This window comes from Triturus cristatus, chromosome 4_1 (genome assembly GCF_964204655.1).
Source record: "Triturus cristatus chromosome 4_1, aTriCri1.1, whole genome shotgun sequence".
Taxonomy (NCBI): Eukaryota; Metazoa; Chordata; class Amphibia; order Caudata; family Salamandridae; genus Triturus; species Triturus cristatus.
The window spans coordinates 1,109,267,974-1,109,293,647 of NC_140585.1; the positions used below are offsets into that span (position 1 = coordinate 1,109,267,974).

Below are 25,674 nucleotides of genomic sequence, written 5' to 3' on the forward strand. Positions count from 1 at the left end.
TTGATGCCAGATCTGGTCCACCCGGACCAGTCTGGCTTTATAAAAGGCAAACACATGATAATATCAGGCGCACCCTCCATCTGATCGAGAAGGCATCTAAATTCCGCATCCCAACCATCCTGGTGGGCCTTGACGCGGAAATGGCCTTCGACAGGGTGGACTGGTCATTTCTTTTTTTAGCAATGCGGAAGTTCGGTTTTGGGGAGGCCTTTCTCAATATGGTCAAGGCCAACTATCTCCCAAACTCGCGGGTTATAGTCAATGGCCATCCTTCGCTTCCCTTTGTTCAGAGCAGGGGCACCCGGCAGGGATGCCCCCTCTCACCCCTTTAATTTGCTCTCAGTATTGAGCCTCTTGCGGCAAAGTTCCAGTCAAATGACGAGATTCGGGGCATGCGTTTCAGTGGGATAGTCCACAAGGCGTCACTCTTTGCAGATGACATTCTGCTCACACTCACGGATCCAGTATCCTCGCTCCGAGCAGTTCAGGGAGAGTTGCAGCACTTTTAACAGGTGGCGGGTTTCAAGGTAAATCTATCTAAATCATCTAAACTTAATCTTACACTTCCCACTGCTGAGGCGAATGGATTGAGGGCTCAGACGTCTCTACAATGGGCCATACACTCACTACTTCACTTGGGGGTCCACCTTACTGCTCCTCTTGGGGACCTCTATAAGGCCAACTATCCAGCGCTAGCCAGCAGCCACCAACCAAGGGCCCCCTGCCACCCATAGGATAACATTGGGCCTAACTCACTCTGCACCCGGCTGCCCCTGTGCCGCTGACGGTGTAACAACTGTACTTACCTGACCCTGGGAGACCCCCGAGTCTATGCCTAGAACCTTAACTCTGCCAGTCGAGTACTTACCCAAAAGCTGCTAAGTCTTTTCTTCCATAGGGTAACATTGACTGGTTTCCTTTGAATGTTCTTCTAAGTGTTGATTTTTGCAAACTACAAATATTCTTTAAAAATCGCACCAACTATAAAACCGTAATTACTTACCGGTTTTAGATAGATGTCCAAGTGCTGAACCTAGGAGTCCAGCACTGTGTGTGAGACCATTTGCTGACTGAGTGTGTACAACAAATGCTTTACACTGTCCTCTGATACTGCCTAACAGCTCGACCAAGCTACCACTTTAGAGAGTAAGTTTATATCTAACTTTAGCCTCTGCCAAACCCTCTGGGGACTGTGGACTCTGTGCACACTGTACCTATTTGGGAACAGTATATACAGAGCCAATTTCTTACTGGGGGAGTTGTGTTGAGGTTAGGTTCTCGTTTGAAGACCTTCCTCAGGGGTTCTTGATATTTCAAATTAGCATCTCTGACTTTGAAGGGGGGGGGGGGGGGGGGGGGGGTGCTGCGGCCCTCAGGCTGTCTGAAACAGAGACTCGCATAGCGGACTGCTTTGCAACCCAGGGGCCTGCGCGCCCTACTGTACTCATGATTTCAATGTCATTCTTTGGTATCGATCCTTAATAAAAAGAATTTGGACCCAAAAAAAATTGTTATAGCCAAAACATCTTGCCTTTCAGAACATACAAGTATTTAGTTATGCAGCACAGTATCCTTGGTGCAACAACATCAACTGTTGCATGGCTAAACACTTACAAGGTCCCAAAGGCGAGACCTATTGGCTATGCCAATGCTTGTTAAGGATGCATCCCACAACTCAAGGCGTGTGACGACAGAAACACTGCTGCTTGTCATGGATAAGTAATTCTAGACGGTGGGGGTGGGGCGCTGAAGAAGGGGAGGTTTGTGGGTTAAACCCAGTTGTACCAGTCTTTTGTTATTTATGAAGTGAATAGCAGTTTAAAAATCAGACGAGTTAACAGATGAGGATATTGTGGTAGAAGGTTGTTCATTTTACAGCATTTCCATTCACTCAGAGCAGGAAGAGGAGGCCTGCTATTGATAACGAAAACGGAGTTCCTTCATCACTTTCAAAAGCTTAAAATAACACCATAGCATGATATAACATAACATATGCTCTTGTAAACACACGTTCACCCGGGAGCTTCTTGGCACTATATAACAGATGTTTAATATTTACCCAACTATATGGTACTCATTACAACCATCTCAGGAGTGTGGAAGGCTGCAGGGACAGAGGTGGCTTCACACAATCACGCTTTAGTCAACGGAACTATCAGACCCAGCCATGTAACGAGTGCTACTAGATTCCAGTCCCAGGCTTTGAGTTTGGAAATCGTACATTTGAGGTGTGTTATTACTTCAACATGTGCAGCGGCAATCAACAAGCCTAAAACACCCATAATGCACTAGGTCATTTATCAAAAGCACAGGATTGGACCATAATGTATTCAATGATACGATGTCATCTGGTAAACATTTGCTCAAAGCAGTGTGTGGAGAACCTTGTCACACATTAGAAGTTTTACAATGTTGTCAAGTGTTCGTGTTTTATTATACTTTTTCCTAGACCATTGTAACATTAAGACAATTCATATTCATGCATTTTATTTTTTCATGCAGCGGAGACATTACAACGCATGTGACTTGTGCAGCCTCTCCCATTCCTACTGCATGTTCAGAGAGTCTGAGGCAAGCAGAGTACAGCCACCCACGCCTCGAGTGCAATGTGAAATAAAGAGACCTTAACAGCATGCACGCAGGTTAAGCGCAGCTGCGTTCGGGTATGGTGAGTCCACGTGTCCTGCGCCTCTGCAGGAAAGTGTAAAGCAAAATGTTTCACCAACTAAAGGCACACAAAACAAGCCGAAAATACACAGCAAGCAAACCCCAGGAATGAGCTGCCATGTTAGAAGTTGAAGTGTGGCGGGCGCCGTGTTGATGAAAAAAAATGCGCTGCGCTCCTCCTGAAGTGGCTGGCATAATGCCGCCATACCAGTAATAAACAAGGTTTGTACAGGAATGGCGAGGGATTGCCGAAAACAGAAGTAGGGAAGCTGAGAAGAGCATGGAATGGTGGATGGGCAAGAGTCAGACACGGTACTGCATGCGGCTGCCATTGCTCAAGGGCAGCGTCCCGTGAGTGGTGTGTGCGGCGGCCGCTGCTATTGTGAAACAAAAATTAAAGTGAAAGCGCGCAGAAAATAACAAGCAGAGGTGCAATTTAGCGCAAACTTGAAAGAGGCATCTATGGCTCTGGGCACCTGTGTATTTCCAAAAGCCAGCCAGTCTCCCGACGCGAGCTCCCCCGATCGATTTTTCTTGGACACAAGCGGGCTGCTCCAGGTGCTTTCGGGAGGCACACCCGGTTTCGCTTGCCTCGTTGCACTTCGAGTTTTAGCCGCCAGTTTTTTCTGCCGTTGCTCCTGGGTACCTCTCTCCTGTCACCCATTACAGCTAGCCACCTCCTGTGGTTCCTCTTTCGATGAGCTTCTTTGTCTTTTGTCACTTTCTTTCGTGTTCCGTCTTCCTCCTGCCATGTGGGGATTGAATGCGGCTGCTAGGTCATCGTATCTCTCTGCCTTCTCGGCCAACCGGGCTCGCTGCAGGAGCTGCTCTGTCGCCCATGGTGCGTGGCGGGCGGTCTCGGGGAGTCTGAGAAGCGCCTTTCCGGTCACCGATAGGGATGGGCTTGCCCTTGGCGGGAGACGCCCCAAGCCTTGAGCCCTGACCGTTACTTACTCTGCATAACGCACAAGCGCACGGACTGCGGCTGGGAAGACAGGGAAGAAAATAGTGCATGAGTAAAGGGGCCGATAGCTGTGGAAAGATACAAATGACGACATGCTTGTCATGAGGAGGGACTAACGAGCCGAAAACGAATCGGAAGGCAGCATTTAGGACCTAAGCCAATGAAAAAGATGGGCTGGAGAGTGGGCGGATTCGCGCTGCAACGCTAGGTGAGACCTAAAAAGGGGCTTATGATTGAATTGTAAAGCGTTTGCAATGCCACTTAAGCCATTCCTTCTAAGGTTGCACTTTTGTGGGGTACTATTCTCAGATCTCCCAATGATAGCGTACCAAACCACTGAACTGACTTTATTGTTTTTAGGAGATAAAATTACTGGAAACGTGTATTTTTAGCTGTACATTCTTTTGTAACCGAAAGCAATGTAAACTTTTCATGGATTCCATTTACAAAATACACAAGATTCAGACATTCTAAATGTGTGCTTCATTTGAGTTTAAAGCTGTATACTTTCTGCAGCATCTTAGCTATACCTCAAGCTAAGAATATTTAAAAAACACCTAAAATTACTTAAATAATTCACCACCACAAGAAACAAGAGTATGTACATGTATTTAGTGCAAATAGGTCTGCAGTTACACTTCTTCCAATGCCATATTTGTTATTTTGTTTATTAAATATTTAAAGACGAAAATAATTGTCAAGTCCCAAAGTCCCATTGGCTAAACCTTCCATACAACGGATGATTTTTATACGAAATTATTTACAAAGAACACTCTTTTTAAAAGTTGATGGCTTTGCCAAAGGATGCTGCCAGATTAGCTTCTCTGAAGGCTTCTGATACAGTCTGAAAATAATAAAAAAGATTTAATACACCATCATTTTCATCAGTGCAGAAATAATTAGAACGAATATGCAGGTTCCATGACATAATCTAATCTGCAATGCCTTAACACAATTATAATCAAAATAAAATACAGAAACTAGGTAATTAGTTGCAAAGGATGCGAATACTTCACAAGTAATCAGCTCAAAAGATTCTCTGTACTGGGAACCAAGTACCCAAACTCTCGACTCTTTGGAGTAGTGAAGTTATTTACGTTCGGTAGCGATTTATCTGGTAGAGACATAGGTTAGTTGTAGATTACTTATCCTAGAATTTCCCCAGGCATCAGTCTGGATCTAGAGATTTTTCTTCAGCAGTACCCCTGCGTGTCGTTAATTGTTGTTGGTCGGCTCCGTGTCATCGTCGGTGCCGGGACGACATCGCAGGACCTACATAGACGCCGACCATGCGCTCTGTCTGTTCTTAACACTACTTTCCACGTCAGAAGCACCAAGCCATGGAAGATACTGTTCACTGTTTCGTCAAAACTAGGACCCTTTAAGGGAGTCCCTATCCCTAGAAATCAGCTTTAAGAGCCAGGAGGATGGGTGGGACGGTAAGGAATGTACAACTAACATATGACTCTACCAGATCCATCGTTACTGAAGGTAAGTAATTTGTTTATCTGATAGAGACTGTCAGTTGTAGAATCCTTAATTTAGAATAGATACCCCAGCAATACCATCCCTGGAGGAGAGTCTGCGAACCAAGATCACACCAGAAAGTCCTGGAGGACGGTAAAGTACCTGTCCCTAAGGACTTGGCTGTCCAGGCAGTGGTGTCTTGTAAACGTGTGTAAGGATGCCCACAGTGCTGCCTGATAGATGTCAAGGACTGGGACTCCACGTGCTAACGCTGTGGTTGCCGCCATTGCTCTGGTGGAATGAGCATGCAATCCCAAAGGAGGGTCTTTCTTCTCCAAAGCATAGTATATTTTGATGCAAAAGAAAACGCATTGGAGATGGTCCATTTTTGAACAGCCCGACCTTTCTTGGGACTACAAGGCCAATGAAGAGTTGATCATCCACCCGGAAGTATTTTGTGCGATCAAGATAAAGACTATGCATGTTTTGGGTCAAGACGGTGGAGTCTCTCCTCATCGGAGGGATGCGCGGGTGGGTAAAAGGTGGGCTATATTGTCCCACATGAAAAGGCGAGAAGACCTTAGGCAGGAACGAAGGTTTGATCCAAAGCACCACTTTATCCGGATAGACAGATAGAAAAGGGGCTTAGAAGATAAAGCCTGCAGCTCGCTTACCCTGCAGGCAGAGGTGATGGCAACAAGGAAGGCAGTTTAAGAGACAGCAACCTGAGTGGCCAGTTATGAAGAGGCTTGAAGGGAGCACACATAAGAAAAGTGAGAACCAGATTAAAGTCCCATTGGTGCATTACGAAAGGAGATGGAGGGAACAGATGAATAAGGCCCTTAAAGAATCTGTTAACAATAGGAGATTTGAATAAAGAAGACTGATCTGGTAGCTGAAGAAAAACAGATAGCTGCAAGATATCCTTTAAGAGTGTCCAAGGCAGATCCCTGCTGGGCCAAAGAAAGAATGTACATAAGTACCTGCGAAAGAGGAGCAGAAAGGGGGTCAACAGCCATGTCACAAATCTGTTCCATCTACAGGCATATACCATTTTAGTGGAAGGACGCCTCAATGCCAAGATAACATCACAGACTTCGGACGGAAGGTCAAAAGATATCAACGGCTGCCGCTCAATCTCCATGCAAGGAGGTGGAGACTGGACAGGTTCGAGTGGAGGACCCTCCCCCTGTTGCTGTGATATAAGATCCTCCCAAAGGGGCAGTCTGATTGGAGGATCGATGGCCATGCTCAGAAGGTCGGGGTACCAGACTCTTCGTGCCCAAAACTGAGATAAAAGAATGACTTGAGCCCATTCGTGCTTGCTCTTCTTGAGCACTCTGGGCAGAAGTGGTACAGGCCGAAGCTCCACTCGTGACAAAAAGCGTTGCAGAGCGAGCACCGCCTTGGAAACTCCAGTGAAAATATTGCTGACATTGAGCGTTCTCTTCGGAGGCGAACAGGTCTAACCAAGGTTCTCCCCACCGGTGAAAGAGACCATGCGCCACCTCTGGATGGAGACGTAATTTGTGATAGACTAGGCATAGACGGGTGAGTTTGTCGGCCCGGGGTTTCAGGAAGCCCGCCAGGAGTTTAACTACCAGGCTTATGTCCAGATGTTCCAGGCTTGTCCAGAGGCAGAGAGCCTCTTAACAAAGGGACAACGATCCTACCCCACCCTGTTTGTTGCAGTACCACATGGCGGTGGTGTTGCGGTTAACACCGGCACCACTTTCCCCTCTGATCGTCCAGAGCTCCAAAAAGTTGATTTGGAGACCAGACTCGGTAGCGAAGCGGGCTCCCCCCGCCTGTGGCTCCAGAACAAGAGAACAGGCAGGGGCACATGACCCAGGGATGATAGACGCCGCAATCTGCTAGAAGCAATGCTCGACACGCAAGAACCCAATAGAACCTGGAAGCTAGATTAGGTCCACCTAAGTGCAACTCGAGGGGGTATAGTTCGGTTTAGGGAATGTTAAAGGTAAATGCACCAGAGAATGTTAACTATGTGTTTTATGTCCTAGATACGACTCGCACAATGTCTAGGATTGTAGATAATGTTTTTAAAAAAACAATAAAATCTTGTTAAAAAAAAATGGAGAGCAGACAACTCTAATCTCCGCCTCTCCCAGGTTGTCGCCCCAGCCCAAAAGTGATGCATCTCTCACCACTGTTAGATTTGGATGGGGTAGGGAGAGGGATCTGCCCCTGGCCCAATGTTAGTTTGTTAGCCACCACTGCAGTTGGTGCACAGTTCTCGGAGATCTTGATGTAGTCGGAAGGATTCCCATGATGCTGCGCCCACTGGAACTTTAGGTCCCACTACAAAGCCCGAATATGCCATTTTGCATGATCCACCAGCAGGAGGCCATGGGGCCCAGCAGCCTCACAGTCATTCTCACGTAAATCCGGGATAGAGGCTGAAACATCGGTATCAAGAAGTTGAGGGACCGGAGGTCTAGGATAGGATGCAGGGCTTTGTCCTTCTTTGGTGCCAGAAAGTAGCGGGTATAACAACCACGTCCTCCTTCTGGCATAGGGACCCTCTCTATAGCTCCCTTGGAGAAGAGAGCCTATACTTCCTAGCAGAGAAGTGCCAAATGATCCTCCGACATGCGATTGTAAGAAGGTGGCATGGAGGGAGGAGTAGTCTCGAAGGGGAGTGTTAGGTTTTAAATCCCATTCCAGCAATGCACTTGTTTCATGCAATATTAGGTTAGCAATGTGTGGCTAAATAAACGACATTTGTATTCAAGTTATGAAACCCACTGAGTTATCCCTGCAATGTGCAGGCTTCAGTTAGCAAGTGTGACTCCATTTTGTATTTCATAATCCCTATTAGACTGCTTAGGCTGTGCTCGTACTAGGCCTCATTATTCAGCATTGCTTGCCTCAGCAGAACACTATTTCGTTATTATTTTCTCTCTTGTCCAAGGCTGCTTCCTGACTTACTAATAAATAGGCCATTCTGCCCTCACATACATATCCGAGTGTGTAGTTCTGCTCCCACGTTAGGAGACACTGAGACTCAACACTGTAGCCTTGAATTGTAGATAACATGTACCCATCTGGCAGGTGGTAGCTCATCCTTCTGTGCCTCCTTTGTTCACGTTCGGCCCAGGCTGGTAATTTTCCATTATGGGCGTGGTTGGAGGCTTTTGGGAGGATTCATTATGTGTTGCAGACTGTTGGGGAGTCAGTCCCTTGGCAGACATCTTAGGGTGCGGGTCAGATTGGACTCCTCTGCAGAGTATTGCTAATAAAGTGTTTTGCTTGTATTCTCTACTGTCTGACCGACTCTTCATTCTTGGGAAGGCATAGCAGGTGGTTGTAAGTAACCCAGGTGCCACCTAAGGGCCACTTCCTTCAGGAGGTAGTAGCCCCTTGGGACTATTTGCAGAACCCACCTGTCCAACGTGATGGATTGGCAGTGGAGGAGGTGTTGGCAGATCCTGCCTCCGACTTGTTGGTGATGAGCCTGGAATGTCGGACTACGAAGGTTTGGGGGCGGTGGCGGGGGGGTTGGGGGATGGGGGGTGGGGGTGGACTGGCCCGCCCTCTGGAACACTGGATCGCCCGGAGCGTGGCGGAGGCATTAGTCCTATCCACAGGAAGCCCCTTTGCTGGGCTTGTACCAAGTGCCCAGAAGGACGTCCATGAGGGCTACATTGAAGAGCAAAAGAGGTTCAGAATAGAATTCCGCACCTCTGTCAGGAGGTTAGTCCAGACTGCCACTGTAGGGAGCCGAAGGCGGAGGACCTCGGCTGCCCTCCTTAACATCACAGCTGAGGAAGCTCCCTCTGTAGCCACGGCAAAATCAAGCCAGTGTCAGGGGACGTGTCCAGACCACTGGCATCACCCAGGTGCATTCGCCAGTTCAGTTCCTCAAGCTTGTCAGTTTAAGGGTCCAGCGGCCCCTCCCAGTCCTCTTCCTCACCTAATGGCCCAAAATGCCAGGGATGAAAGTCCCTTCCGGCATTGGAACTAACGTCGGTCCAGCTCCATGTCCACTTCGTGGATGAGGATGGGGTCGGCGCTGCCCGGGGGCAAGGTCGACACCAGGAAGCGTCGCAGTCAGGATCAACATCGGAGAAAGGCCAAGTGAGATCAATGGGCTTCTATCCAGATTCCAGGTCTGGATCCATGGTGACCCACCGGAGGCGCTGGTAATGGAGTCCCAGAGCCAGGCTACCCAAAAATGAGGTACTGGGCTTCATAACATTTCTGAATGGAGCAGTCTCAGACGTAGGTGATGAAGACTGAGCCTTCAAGCAATAATGTTTGGCATCTCATGTCGCGTCAACTGACCGACGGGGAGAAGTCGAAGCAAGCCAGTGCTTAGACGACTTTTTGTATTTTCCTGACTTACCTGAAGACCTTCCTGCTGACTTTGAGTGCGAGGAGTGTGGGCTTCGTGACTGTTCGAGACCTTACCCTCGAACAGGAGCAACGCAGAGACGAGCGCCGGGCCTCCAGCAGCTTTTGGGACGGCTCCCGCAAAGCCTTTGGGTTCATGGCCCGGCACTCAGAGCACGACTTCAGGTCGAGGTGCCGCTCCAGACACCAAAGGCACATGAGGTGAAGATCTGTCATGGACATTGCCCAAAAACAGAAGCCGCAAAGCTTAAAGCCGGTCTGACGTTGGGACATCCCTCGGATCCAGTCTGACGCCTGGAGGTAATTCTCAAGTAAGGAATCTACAACTAATTGTCTCTTTCAGATAGACTAGACAAAAATGGCTAAGGGGTAGCCTTCTCTGGATCTGTGCTTAGGCTGGCAAGGAAAAAGAAAGAACTGACTTCAGCGCGCATTTGTCCAGACTGACGTCTGGGGGGAAATTTAAGGTAAGGAATCTACAACTAACAGGCTATAGCAGATGCAAAGTATTCCAAGACCTACTCAGAGGAGATGGTGTGCGCAAGTAAACGCCAGCTCACTGGTACACAACAATAGCACTACCCATTAAATTACAAATATGTACAATCAAAGGGATGGAAATACCTTTGGTGACACCCTAATAACACATTACAGCCTTAGCAAGCCCTGAAACTCAATCACAACACCAATTACTTATACTAAATGCTGTATCACAATATGAGGGTTGTCACTATCCAAAAGGCAGACCTACTGGCTTTCAGGATCCCACCACATTAGCAAATGCAGTAATATACTATATTTCACCACTGAAATTAATGGAAACAGTACCAATATTCACTACAGCTGATAACTCATCATTAATGTTGAACGGGGGGGATGGGGGGAGATTACCAACATTATGAAACCTTGAGCTATTAGCCATCAACACTGTCAATTAAGCACTGAAACGAAAAACATGCGTCTGAGTCGTCATACTTCACTTTCCTAAGCAGCTACTGAAGCTCCAGGACCCACCATTTGATGTCTCTGTTCTTCTGAGTCCAGAGGCAAAATCACAGGCTCGGGGCTAACTCTGAAAGGCAGACCTCCCTCAGTCATTAGTATAACCCCCTGGGAAACTTAGGGTGATTTTCCTTGGAACATTTCTGGTAGGGCTGCTGCACTCTTTCAGCCCCCCAAACAAGCTGTACAAACATTGGTGGTGTCCCTGCCTTCTTAGGGCATGACATACCACAAATGTGCAGTTTTTAGGCCCCTGCATGTGTGTCACACTAGCTTGGAGGGGTGTACATTTAATGAGTGTCTTCGCCTGGTCTTTGGCTTACAGATGTGTTACCTTTTCGTTTTTTAAAGCCCTGACTTCCCTGTTCCCACAGGCATTTGTTGCTGGGGCCAGGGGGAGGTGGGGTGGCAGCAATACACGGCCCTAGTCGGCCTGAGCCTTAGCAGGACCGGCGTGGGAGCCGGCAACATCCTTTTATGTGTTGAACATAGGGGCCTGGCCATCCCTAGGGGAGTTTTAGCAAAACAAGGCGCAACATCATGTGCTTAGTTCTCTGTACCAGTTTCCCCAGGGAACCAATCTTTATCTCCAGCCCTGTAGGGCTGATTTTGCTGTTCTTGGGCTTGTACAGGGACAACTTTGTGGGAGTGTGGTTTTTAGGGCTCTCTGTGTCAAACCTATCCTCTGGTTCTGCTCTTCTTTTCTACTTGTGGGGGCATTTTGAGCAGCCCCTTCACAGCCAACAACCAGAACACCCTCTCTGCCGCACTACCCAAGCCTCATAAATGCCCATGGCTTTGGTAGTCTGTAGGGCACATGTGAGACAGCAGAATTAGGGGTATCCTTTCATAAGGAGGTTCACCTATTTGCTGGACCCGTTCACAGAGGTCTCATGGTTCCCCAGCAAGTTCATTCCCCCAACTGTTCCAAATGGGGCATCAGCTGGAGTCCATCCTAGCAGTGGCTTCTTTTGCCACGGTCTTCTCATCGGTTTCTCCCCTGTGGAGGGTTTTTTAACTGGGGTGGACATTTCTAGAGGTCAGGCACACCTAGCCAATCCCATCGTGCAACATCATGAACACACCTGTCTCAACCCTCTTGCACAGCAAGTTGTCTGTGGAAAGAGCTTCCTTGAGAACATCAGCTTCGCTCCCAGCTGACACAGCTGCCTGACCCTTCCCCACCAAAGCTTCAAAGGCGAGCTTCACCTGTGTTTGGTCCCAGCGACCTGGCTCCCCTCCTTTGTTTCAGTGTGCTAGGCTGTCCAATCGTAGGAGCAGTGGCAGGCTAATTAATGGATGCAGATTTACTACCCAACTCTTCCTTTGCTAGGAACTAGGTCAAGTACTAATGGCTCGATTGTATGGTGGCCTTTGATCCTCTTGCTGGACAGCAGAGTAATTAACTTGGCCCCGTAAGAGGGGGTGGGGAGGCAAAGGCCAGGACTCGGATTATGAACTGAGCCGGGAAATAAAACAATTCTTAAAGTGCCATATGGAATGTAGATAGGAAGTAAGGGCACGTGAATCTAAACTCTGGGTGCATGTTTACCCTTCAGTTTGATATCTCACTGAACCCTGTTATCCTAAGGAGGGCAAAACTGTACTTTAGTAAAGATTTTGTCTATAATGTGTAATACATATTTCATAGTTAATGCAGCCAAGGTAAACTTGATTAGTTGAGATGGTAATCAATAAAGACTCGAGCTACGAGATGGTAATTTGGGGGAAACATGGGTAATGAAACACTATATATGAGAATAGGATGAGGCAGTGGTGGAATGTGTTTACTACAGATATGAAGACAGAAGGGACGAACATATGTGAGTTCATGAGCATTACAATACTACAACACTACTTACTGGATGTGCATGGCACACTCTCGCAATATCTTCGCAAGATGCTCCATATTCCATAGCAAGTGCAGCTTCATTTATCATCTCTCCTGCACCCTGGAGAGGACAACAATTTTATTATTAGAAACTACAGAGAGAAATGTTAATATCTACAGAAATGTGTCAAATTAACCCACAGGACTTATTCTCCGACATGATATCCAGAATAATTAGCATTTACATATACCTAATCAGATTACAGGAGAAACAGATCACCAAAAATGTACAGAAGGCTCAATTAGGGCCCATGCTGATGTGTGTCGGTATGCTGAGACAAAAGACCTCTGGATGACATTGGGAAGATGATTAAGATATTAACACTACTTGAAAGTACTTTCATACTGGCAGTAAAGTACTTTTGCAGCAAAAAACATGAGGTAAACAGCGTTAACAATGCATGCGAAACAATGCATGGCGTTACAACGCGGTCGTTACAACGGCGTTCTTAGTTCGCATACTGTTACAACGCAAGTCGGAACAACGACTTGCGTTGCAAGGGGCAGAAGGTGTTGGATTTAAAATCCAACACCTTCCCTACTGTCGGCACAAACTGGAGTTGAAATAGTAAATTATACTATTCCAATATCCAGCGCCCCTTACAACGCAACTGTTCCGACTTGCGTTGTAACGGAATGCGAACTAACAACGCGGTCGTTGTAAAGACCGCGTTGTAAACGCATGCAAAATAAGGTGGCATATTCAAAACATGAAGTTAGTAGTTTTGAACGGGGGTAGGTGCATTATCCTTCTGCCATATGCTTTTCAATCAGGAGTGTAAATAAGGCAGTGCATGAAATGGGAGTTGAAAGCAGGGAGCATGGATGAGACAGAGAGAAGGCAAAAGGGAAACTGAATGTCCACTGTTGCTTAGCGCATAGTCCTATTTTAGACAATTTAAAGTATAAAATCCTGGTTTATAATTTATAACAAGCTACTCTCGACTGGCGAGGACTCTATAAAGAACTTGACTCCAGGACTGCTCAGTAGTCAAAGTGAATGTGACAAAACATGCTTAACTTTGCCTTTGAAGAGGCCAATCTAACGAAAACAAGAGCCCAACATTAGCCAAAACCGTAGACTTGTATGGAGTTAAAACTCAGTACACACAACAAAACATAACCTCTGTGTTCCCCATGTTGTTCTCTTGATACCTTTTTGGTTGCCATGCTGTTGTCAAATTGGTGATTTGAGCATGGTGGTCAGTGCAAGTTACAGGATATTTTTAGAGATAGATAACAATAAGTGGTCCATTTCAATAGCTTTACACATTTGAGCCAGAACCATAACTCAGCTTTTAACTGTGGTTTTATTTCAGTGAATGTCATTTTTTTTTATAATGTACTTAATTTACAACCATTTGAAGACCATGCACTCTGGGGATTTGGCTTAGGGCGTGGCCCTTTGCCCAACTCACCACACGTGTGCAGCTTCTGCTGTGCAGGCCTTTAGCTGCACGCAGCATAAGTTGGGCAGGGGGGCCAAGCTTTGAGGGCTAGACGAATGGCAATTAGTTCCAGGTAACGGATATGGTGAGCCTGCTGCTTAGTGGACCACATCCCCTGGCCTGTGATTTAATAGATACGCACCATGAGACATCTGTTTTCTGTAATGGTCATCTGCGGAACAGTGCAAAGCAGGTTTGGTGAAGACCCTACGTTGCTGGTGTTCTGCAGAGAACGGTGCACTTTTGCTTCTATCAACACCAGATCTTCTCAGCAAAACGCTGCTTGAAACCATTGGGCCATGAGACAATCATGGAGTGAGATGCATGTGCAGCCTCATATGAGGGATGATGGCAATGTAGGAAGCAATCCAAAAAAGATGCATGACTGAACTCTGAGTTGATGATTGGGGTGAAACAGAGGGAGCAGGTGCTAAAAGGCTAAGACTATGTGCTGCTTGGTGTAACCGCATTTAAAAGTGACCCTAGAAAGGGTTGCATTTGCAGCAGCTCCAAGTGGGACTTGGTAGCTTTTACGGTGAAACCAAGGCTGTGAAGGAAGGAATCACTGTTTGAGTGTGTGCCAGACATTGCAGTGTGCCGCTGCTCTTGATCAGCCAATCATCAAGTTGGGAAAGAAGTCAAAACCCTCCACTTGCTGATGTGCTGCCCTCCCTGATAGACACTGGTAAACAAACTTAGAACCGCAGTGACCCTGAAGGGGAGTATGTTAAACTGGTGTTGCTGTCTGTCCATTTAGCACAAAGTGTAGGTATTTCTGATAAGTGGGGTGAATGAGAGCATGTAACCTTGAGATTGAGCCCCATATAAAGTATCCTTGTTGAAGGACTATGACATCCTGCAGCATTTTAAGGCAGAAAACATCTGATAGTATGTATTGATTCAGGGGTCAGAGATCAAAGATGTGTCTCTTCTGTTCTGTTCCTTGGGCCCCAGTTCTATGGAATGATTTTGCAGAAAGGTGTTAATGACTGAGGTTGTATGTTGAGATATTGGATGTTGTGCAGCTCGAGGCAAAAGCAGAGTTAGACCACAGCTAGGACCCTCTTGTCTGACGTGAACCCTGCCCTGTGAGCGAGGAAAACGCATAACAACCTCCGACAGGTGACATGTCATGGGCGGGAAGTGGGGTACATCTTTGCTTGGAGGTGGCATACTTCTGTGTGAGCACCTATTGAACAAGTTACTTACTTTTGATATTGCCTTATCTGGTAAAGACAATATCTAGATGCAGATTCCTTACCTTTGAATTTCCCCTGGCGTCAGACTGGATCCAGAAGATTTTGTGTGAGCAAAACCCCTGTGTGCTGGTAGGTGGCGTTGGTTGGCTCCGTGTGACGCAGCCCGTAAAATGAGTAGACTGAAGCGCCCTCATGGATTTTGCTGTCTACCTGTCTTTTTTGATCTTCTTGGGCAGCTCTTCAATCTGAGGTCCAAAAGGGTGCTCCCGGTCTAACAGGAGGTTGAGGTGATGCCGGTCTACCTCCGGTTTGAACCCAGAGATACAAAAATAGGTATGGCACCTAAGTAGGACACTTCATTTAATGCCTCCGGAGGCAATACACAGCACATGCTAGCATTGGAGATATCCTTGCTCCCAGACACTATCTCCTCCTCTGCCCCACGTTTCCTGAATTGCTTAGTGTGATGCATCTCCTCACATTGCCATGTCATACGGTGAACAGAGTGCCAACGAATTGACTATTCACCAATGGGCTGCCGCTCCAAAACACCCAGGCCTATCGTTGCAGTCCGTTGTGTGTCCAGCAGAGTCCTCTTTAGTACTGAGAGGAAGGCAAGGCAGGATGGTCAGGAAGCAACTTTGCGGCCGGCAGATAAGTACAGATTGCACACAGTGTGGTGGTCTGCCCAGGGATACTTCGAGTGGCAGTGAGGATAGTTTTGGGAGGGGATCCGTTCCATTAGCCATGCACCAAACTCAGGTGACAGAAAATTGGAAAGCATACTGGGTCCCAAAATTGAAGCTAGGTTCTCAATGCCTCGCTGTCTATATTCGTTGCTGTCAGGGACTTTGCTACGGCATGCTGCAGTGGCAGCCTGCATGGCCTGGGTGAGGGGTCCCTAGGTGGCCCCCTTCAACCCCAATGCCCTTGGTACCCAGGTATCTTTTAAGAGGTATTTACAGGGGGCCTTAAGGGCTAATTGGGGAATAATTTTAGAGAAGAAGCACTGGCACAGGGGACTCAATTGGCAGGGACCCTCTCCACTACAATCGAAACCACATCAATATCCAGGCAAAAAGTGGGAGATAACCATTTCAAAAGAGGCACTTTCTCACACCTTCTAGCAATTTCATAAGTTCCCATGCTCAAGCTCTGCCCTCTTTAGAAGGCACTAATGCCCACCTCAAAGCACACAATTTTCTCATGATTCCTCCCAGTCTCTTTCGAGGCACCCCGAGGAGGTCTATCTCGCTGCAGACGCACCGAACTTAAACTAATTCCCATTCCTTCCAAATCTCTACTTATTTCAGAGGCACAACAGACATAATACATGCACATGTTTGTGGTGGCAATATTATGGTGAACCCAATCATTATTTGTAGGCACGGTCAGAAAGTCTGACTGTTACATTTGGACTTTTTCTCTTGTGCATCTGATCATGTTTTGTGGAATACAGTTGGCTATGGGCATAATTATACAATGGGCACTCTTTAGCACAGTTCTGCATGTCCTCTAGCACAAAGATCCACATGTTCTCTAGTACATTGAATGGAATGGTCTGTGCAAGAGGGATAGTCTCACTCTGAGAAACAATTTGGCATATTCTGTGTCACTACATTTATAGAAATAAGGTCTTGACTAAACGAACGATTCTTCAAAAATATTTTATCCAACATATGAGAACATCCACTGCAATTTAAAATCTGTCCCTGGTACTCACTGATCCAAGGATGTGGGCTCCCAGCATCCTATCTGTCGATTTGTGACCCAAGATCTTCACCAAGCCATCAGTGTCAGCATTAGTTTTGGCTCTACTGTTAGCAGCAAATGGAAACTTTCCCACTTTGTATTCAACACCCTAGAAAACAAATGAGAATGTGTTTTAACAATCATGAAGACCACACAACTATTTTCATCTTCAATTAGTTACGTTAGAGTGGCTGGTTTGGATTTGTGAGAAATGGGAGCAGATAATGTAAGCAAAGACCTAACAACATAGTGATTCATCTGTGCAGTTTCGAGTGAATCAGAAAAGAGTGCCTTGTAGTGGTTGTACAGTCCTTGGTGCACAACACTATTTTTTTATTATTATTTAAAATAACTGGTACTTCATTATGTTTAACTTGTTCAGCTTTAAAAAGCTAGACAGAATTGTTTACAAGACTTTACATCACAATACTTTAAATGTCCCTTAACTCCGCATTTATAGACCACAGCATCATTAGAACCATACCTTAACAATAAAAGCACACAAATAAAAACTACCGGAACAAGAAGGGACAAGAACTTCATTTTGGTCAATATCACAGGTCTGCCTTCCAACACAAGCAAAGTATCAGAGGTATGAAAAGACCATCACAAGTCTCATGGGCTGAGGAACATCTTGATTTCTAATCACTGCTCATGATTCCTACTGCACAACAGCTCTGCCCGGACTGGCCGAGTGAGGGGTAGGACAGACGCCGCAACTCTTCCTGGGGAACAGACACTACAGCTTAGTGTCTACACCGGCTGGTACTGTTGCGGCCCAAAGCTGCCCCTAATTGGGTTGTTATTTTGCTTTTCTGAACTACAGGTACCACCACTTTTTAGGGTGCTGTAACGGTGGTCACTACTCACTAATTATTGTTAAGTGAGCACTACCAAAAAGTGTAGGTAGTACTTCATAGGTCCTGAAGAATTGCCATCTACTTGATACAAGGGCAAGAAACATGTCGACCTCCTTCACAAGCGTAGAACCTCACACCAAAGAGTGAATATACGCGCATTTTTCTTTTTAATTAGGGAAGTGGCCAACCCCATTAAAATTATCTTGAACGGACCATCTTTTCCTATTTTAATTTTACATTACCCTACACATCACTTTCACCTACACTATTCTAGGGCCCTTACACGCATGTCACCCAACGGCTTAAGGAATAAAGATCTCCGCTAAGTAGGCCCCATCACGGGCGCCTGATCGGATATTGCAGCGCCGACCCGAGTAGGAGCAGACCCGATGATGAAGCAAGACACCTAGCTGGCTGGGCGTGTGAGGGCCTTTTTCCAAAAAAAAGGAGAACACTCTCCTAATCTTCCACTCCATTTGGAGTTTTCTGATCCTCACCTACAACCTGTTCTCACATTAGGAACTGCATAGCAGTATTTGTTAGATATATCTATGGGCATGTATGCTGGACCTGAATAAATAATAGCCCCCCCCCCCCCTTTACCCTCATTTGGTTTAAATGAAGATGCATTACCTGGGTACAGACCTTACACTATTTTCAGTAGGGCTGATGTTCAGTGTCCCCAGGATGTCTTGGTGTGTAGGTCAAGGCAAGACAAGGAGTAAAGATGGGACTTTGCTGAGTCAGAGTGGCGAGAGGTGCAGCACTCAAGATGGCACCTACTGCTCGATGGCAGAAGGAGACCACACAGTATTGAGCATATATGTGATACAACAGCAGCACACAACAGCGTAGATTACTGTAGAGAACAGCTACAATGAAAAGGAGCATCAGGAAACATGATTCCTCTGTAAACAAGACCTGAACCTGGAAATTGCTTCAATACCGTTGGAAGCAAGATACAGATGGCTTGCTTAAAACAATACAATTTCCTCATTTGGAAAATAATAGCGACGGGAAACCAATTAAAAGACATAAAATATATTCCATCGTCAAGAACTAGACATAGCTCTGCTCTAAGTGGCCCAATTGACCACAGGTGATTAGCTCCACGAAGGTTGGAATAGTCTTTTAACAAACACTTCTTACTACTCCTATGGTATTGGTACACAGATTTGGGAGTGAAATGAGGAATCCCTTACAATCAGGAAAAAGCAATACAATTCAGATGGTGGATACACAGTACTAAAAGGATGCTTCGATGGTGGCCCATTAACAAAAATATGTATTTATTCTCTAAATGAAACGTATTTGACCGACTAGGAAATCAACTCATTAGTCTAGGGCACACTCGTATAATCTGGGGAGAAACTAATGACCCTCTGCTCCATCAAAGCGGTCGCCTAGAGCACTGTCTGAACACTACAATTTAGGGTTCAGTAACTGAACTAGAGCTTTACAAATGTGTGCTGTTCCATCCACCCACTGAAACAAGCTATCCTTTTATTCACCATTACATGATCTCTACTGCACTAGACCTGTTTCTATGTATAACACATGTATTAGGTCTTCTTGATGAAGATGAATAGCTAATGTAGACCTTGTGAGACTACCACCCATTACTACTGCGTACAATGTATGCAGATGGAAGAGGTGTGGTGCAGCAGCCAGGGTGCCTGACTCCGGCGGCAGGATAGCGCAGCACAAATGTGAATCTGGGCAATAGCTTGCTTAATCTTCCCAACGACCCGAGCGCCGGAACACCTCTCCGGAGGCAGCTGTGCGCTTTATAAATGCTGGCATTTACATTTATACAAGTATTCCAGCTTGGTGAATCAGACAGGCTAACTTGAATAAGTTTGTCAGAGGGAACTTGAGGGGGGCACCTGAATGCTGTATCCACAGGAGATGTGCTAAGGGAATGGGAAGCACATAATATAGTGGTGTGAGGGATTTGCAGTGGGTCCACATAGTCAGGAAAGTCCTAAACAGACTGGTCAGAAAAGCAGAGGCCAAAATAAGACCTCCATATTGCGAAGCCCTCTATATCTCTTGAGAAAGAGAGTGAGCAATATGAGTGAACAATAATGGAAAGTCAAATAAAACAGTCAGGAAAGATAGAGAGAGTGAGACATGATGCTAAAGGGGATAAGGTCGATCCTCTTCTCACTGGTTAATGAGAAAAGTGATGCGTAACGCCCCAGCTTCCTGTCTCCTAACGGCTCTGTTCCATATTCACATTAGGAGGTAGGTAAGGAGTTTCCAGACTACCACAGCAAGCTTTCATTTCAAAAGCGATGGTGTCTTCATTGCAAGCATATGCAAGATAGGAGGGGATTACTAGATTTGCTTGGCTGCAATCCTTAGACCTTGATGCTCCATTTAAGAAGTAGGAGCTTAAAATGTAGGTAGAGGCCTAAGGAAAAAGATCACAAAGGAATACGACAACCTAATGGATCGAGTTTTATATGATCAAGTAACTTCTGGCTCCTGGTCCATGCAGAAAGGGTCACAAGCCAGGGGTATCCAGTGTGTCCACTCCTGTTTGCATTTGCATTGGAGCCAGCAGCTGTGCTAAGAAGGTAGTACTAAAGGACTGAATTACACGGAAACATACATTCTACCTCCCTATATGCGGATAACATGCTGTTGTATTCCTGAGGACCTTTCATGTGTTCTATTGAAACTGGAGAGCTTCGGTACTCTGCCTGGTAGGAAAGGTATTATAAACAAACTCTGCTTGTTTCCAATATGGCTGGTAAGAAGCTCCACGAAACTGACAAACATTTAATTACTTCGGTGTGCAAATGGACTACAAAAATAAGACCATGGCTATTCACTGGAACTCCCCTAAGGGACTATCGCAATTATAAAATATTGCAGAGATTTGGCAAAAGCATTAGCTCTCAGTGATTAGTCTAGTTGTACTTTCCAAGATGGCTCTGCTCTTATTTTTTTTATACTATTTTGCAAAGATACCTTCAAAACTACACTAATACCATATTTCAAGTGCTAATCTCACAGTTGATTGATTTGAATTGTTGAGGGGGCAGATGCAGAATCAGGTTAAACAAAATTCAGCTGATGCTCACAAAAGGTGGATTGACCACATCAGATTATAAACATTAATACACTGAGAAGCAGCTGCAGTGGGTGACATGGTGGTTTGTAGATGTGCAACAAACAGACCTACTATTTACAACTGCAGCTTACAGAAAATAATTCTCCAGCAGACACTGATTCCGTGAAGCAATGCACCATTCAGACACCGCAATGGTGCCGGTCATCATATTGGCCAGTCTTACCACTATGTTATCCCAAATTTAGAGAGACAGCAACAATAGAGGACACCATAAATTGGTCAGATGTAATGGTCCTCAAAATTGCGGCCCTGTTTGAGAACTCCTCAACTTTGATACTTTTGGGCAATTGTCCACCATACATAAAGGGCAATTTCTACCATATGGTTCGATAGTTAGATCACTGCAAAATAGTTGGAGAGGAATATTTGGAGAGCCTCTGGCATAACTGGTGCTCCAAACACTACTCACACATGGCGGGGCGAAAAAAAGAAATAATTGCACAACCCAACTGTAAAGAATTATGTTGGAAAGAATGAAAATATCTTTAGACCCTCTGACAAGATGAATACGAGATATCAATGGAGAACTGAATGGTGTTGAAATATGAGATTTAATTACATACAATACAACAAGTTACACTGCACCTATTTAAAACTCAAATGGTACATAGGTTATACCCTACCACCTAGAGTGATGCCCCTGCTGTAAGGTCAGAATGGGCAGACTTTCTACAAATGTTATTGTCTTGTCCGGTGAAATACAGCTAGCGACAAACATTTTTCATACACTATTTCCATTACATTAGGTAACATTACACTTTAACCCAAGGTCTGTCTGCAGGGACTAATGACAGACCCATACACAGAAAGATGCTGTGCAGATTTGACATGCCACTCTTTCTGGCCAAGAGATGCGTAGCAATGAACCCGAAATCCTTTGACATGGACTGAGTAAGAGAATGATGCCTTGCATGCTCAATGCCTGATAGGAGAAACAGATACAAACGTGAATGACTAGGGCACCATATTGCCTAAACTGGCAATTTAATGAACGCACAAGTCTAGGTAATGCTCAAGGCAAGTGTTTCTATATTTCATTTGCATTAAGCAGGACCGTTTATACTACGTGCCATATGCTACAAGAGCAGGATGCTTACCTTTGGCGACACTCTTTCTGGTTGTTACTCTTCTGATGGATATTTCTAACTGCAGATTGCTCATCTTTAGAATAGACACCATAGGAGTACCTTCCACCGGTGAAGAGTGGAGGGAGTGGACACAGGCCAGCAGGTCCTGTATAACCGAGTGAGCAAACTGACCTTCCCGTCGGACCTGGCTGTTAAGGCAGTAGTACTTGGTGGACAAATGCACAGAATCATGTTGCAGCCTGGCCAATATCAACAGTGGCCACTCCTCGTACTAAGAAAACTTTAGCTGCCAAGGCCCTTCAGGAATCAAATCCTAGAGCTTTAGAGAGCTTTTCCGTGGCCAGTGTGTTGCAGATCTTGATCCACAGAACTATCCACATTGATTGTATCCTCTTTTTTACAAACTCACCATTCTTTTCATCTGAAATCCTGATGAAGAGATGATTATCCACCTAATGGTCTTTTGTGCGGATACTGAAACAACCTAATGCCCTTTTCAGATGAAGGTGATTGGAGTCTTTTTGACAGGTGAGGTGGAGCAGAGAAAGCGGAGTGTGAACGACTGGCCAACGTGGAAGAGCATCACAACTTTGGACTGTAAAGCCATCCATGACCTCAACAGCAAATTGTTTGGAAAGAATGTGGTATAGGGGGGTTTGTAACAACAATACCTACAATTCACTCCCACAGTGCACCTATGTGATGGCAATAGGGAAACCATTTTTCAAGATTAAGAGCCATTATGAGCAGAGGCTCAAAAGGTGTGCACATAAGTAACATAAACATCAGGTTCAGGTTCCATTAGGGCATCACAAACACGTTGGGGGTAAGAGGGAAACATGTTGGTCAAACCCTCAATAAAGCGCATCACACAACCACTGACCTAAGCAAAGATAGTTGCTCCAATAAACAAGAAAAGGCTGAAAGGGCCCACAGATCATCCTTGATGTTAACTACTGCAATGCCTTGCTATGTAACGGAAAACCAAACAAAAGAAAATCAGAAAGTTTGGCCTGTAAAGGGTTATTTTGAGTGCCACGCCAAGCAACACATTTCTTCCAAGGGCAGCCTGGATGGACTTTGTAGAAGGATGTTTGGCAGAAAGGAAGCCATTAACTACCTCCATCAGCAAATAAATGAATTCAGATGTCACTATTCAATCTCCACCGCAGAGTTTGATGCAGGACTCTACCCTGTTGCGGAGCCAGACAATACTCCCGAATTGGTGCCTGATTGGAAGACAAATGCCCAGGAGCTCTGTTACCACACTCTTGTAAACCAGTATGCGGGGATAAAAATAATCTTTATAACCAGTCTGGAATGGTGGGAATCCGCACAGCCACTCGTTCCACAGCAGCAAGAATGCATCTTCTTACTTATGCCTTCGAGGAAACTCTAGCATGCAAACTGCTCACACTGCACCTTCTGGACTGTAGTGAGCAGATATAGCCAGTGTCTTCTCCGATGGTCTAAGATGCTTTGCACCACATCAGGACGGAGATGCCACTTGTGATCTTTCAGATGATGTGTAGGAAGCTCGCTCTTTGTATAACAAAATGAGATATATTGTGTAAAGAGTCCAAGGGCTCCCTTATGAGTGAACAGGGAGCTTGCTATCGCAATCCCAAGGTGCTCCTCTAGGGGTTAGTGTAGTCGAGCAACCTAGGCTCATCAGAAAGGAGCGCAAGACATCTGAAAATACACACACTGGTTAATAAAGGAGATCCACAACAATTTATAAAAAAATAACGCGTATCTTTATATATGTTTAGGCACCAAAAGCAAAAGCAATTCACTCAGGTAAGTATGTTTTTAAATAGAAATTCTTTTCAGTTAAAAAAGCTGACAAATGCAAGTAATTGAAGCTGCAATGTTATCCTATGGGAGGAACTGTCAATGTGGCATTCAGGTACAATACACCCCATGTAGTATTAAGCACCCTGCCTTAGGGCTGTATCACTTGCTGTAGGGGTGACTTACGAATACTACATGCATTGTTAGGGGACATGGCACACAGGGATGTGTGTCGGGTCGTGTTTTCACTTTTGCCTGCATCAAAACACAGCCTGCAGTGGCATTACTAGAAGGTGCTAAAGATCTTGCCAACTGGGGAAACAACTGTACAATTCTCGGAAAGAGATCTTGCAATGGGGACCTGGTTAGCAGGAATCCAGTGCACTTCCAGTCAAAATTCCATCAAGTACCAGGCAAAAAGTGGCGATGAGCATGTCAAAAAGGGGCACTTTGCCACATGACACCTGGTTAGTTTGTCCGCTCTGGCATTCAGGGACCCTACCAGGTGGCTGGCGACCATAAAGATATTCTGCTGATACAGCCATCACCAGAGGGTTACGGCCTCCTGACACAGGATCCAGCTTCACCCTGCTTGTTACAGTGCCACATGGTGGAGGTTTTATCTGTGAAGTCTTGCACCAGGCTCGTTTTGATAATGAAATGAAAGCTCAAAGCAACAGCAGGGAGCTGGATTTAGGCAGGACCCCAGAGGCCCACAAAGCCTGTATTGACGCTTCGGTCACTACTGTGGATTATGGATGGAGGAAGGAGAGTGGCCTACTTGAGTCCGGTGTGGCGTACCACCTATCTCTACGGGTCCTGAGTAGTCTTGCATGGAATCTGAATAGTGTCAGAGGTAACCCTCATGCTGGGCTCACTGGGATCTGAGGGTCCACTGCAAGTTAGAGAGGTACTGTAGGAAGCTGGCTCTGTATATACCATACCAAAGTAAGATATAGTGTAAACAGAGTCCAGTGGATCGCCAGAGGTATAGCAGAGGCTAAAGTAGATAATACCGTACTCTTTTGTGGTAGTGTGGTTGGGCTGTCAGGTTTATCAGAGGGTAGTGTTAAGCACTTGCACACTCTCAGGCAGGAAATGATGTCACACACTCAAGGACTGAATCCAGACCAATTGTTTGTCTAAAAAGTTGTTACTTTATTTTTATTAGAACCAAGATTTACTTAGTAGCAGGTATCACTTTCAAAACAATAATACTATTCAAAATAAGGTGTGTACTGGTTTTGTATACGCAAACAAGTTACTTTGCAGTATAGGAAACACTTTGTAAACTCTTCTGAATACTTTTCAGTTACTTTTACAGTGCAAGCTTAAAAATAGTACTGCAATTCTTTAGGGGAGGCAATGTAATACTTTTGCATGAATTGATACACTTTGGATATGCAAGGTAAGTAACAGTGACACTTAGTACTTTAGCTGAAAAAACATTCAACTCAATACTATGGAGGAAAATCAGTGCAACGTTTGCAGGTAAGTAAATAGTTTTGGTAATTGAGGTTTGGAGGGTAGAACCAAGGTTGTCCAAGGTTCAGGTTAGCACTCCAGGTGCACTAGGTCAGAAGGTGCAGCGTGCCAAGTTTAGCCAATAGGGCACCTTGGATGGTGGCTGCCTATGGACAGGCCACTCTGTTTTGGGAGACAAGCTCCTAGGCTTAAGATGAGGGCAAAGGGGGTCTCAAATTAGTACCAAGACTACATCACTAGCGGCACAGGGGCTGCCGGGTGCAGGGTAGATAGACAGTGTCAGGAGCCCAATGCAATCCAATTGAGATTTTCGTCTTCGGATTTCATCTGCAAGCTTGTTCCAGGAAGTCTACCGGGAGGAACCAACAGCTGGGCAGGTTAGTAGGGATGTCCCTCAACATCAAGAAACTTCAGGATCTGGTCACCAGGACACAGCGTCGGAGGCTGCAGGGGTGCCTTTCGACATCGGGAAAATGCTTAGCGGTCAGCTCGCGTGGAGAGTAGTCCCGTTGTTGAGGTTGCAGGCATTGTCACCGGG

General features: G+C 45.7%; 1 protein-coding gene across 1 annotated transcript in view; it reads right to left on the reverse strand.

Moving 5' to 3' along the window:
* Positions 1 to 4,224: 4,224 nt before the first annotated feature.
* Positions 4,225 to 25,674, reverse strand: part of DLD (dihydrolipoamide dehydrogenase) — a 273,267-nt gene continuing 251,817 nt past the window's right edge. Inside the window, exons 12-14 of the mRNA XM_085654113.1 lie at positions 16,739 to 16,876; positions 12,340 to 12,429; positions 4,225 to 4,475 (exon numbers count right to left, since the gene is read on the reverse strand). Of these exons, the coding sequence (XP_085510239.1) occupies positions 4,410 to 4,475; positions 12,340 to 12,429; positions 16,739 to 16,876 (294 nt within the window). The 3' untranslated portion in view covers positions 4,225 to 4,409. The remainder of the gene's footprint in view (positions 4,476 to 12,339; positions 12,430 to 16,738; positions 16,877 to 25,674) is intronic.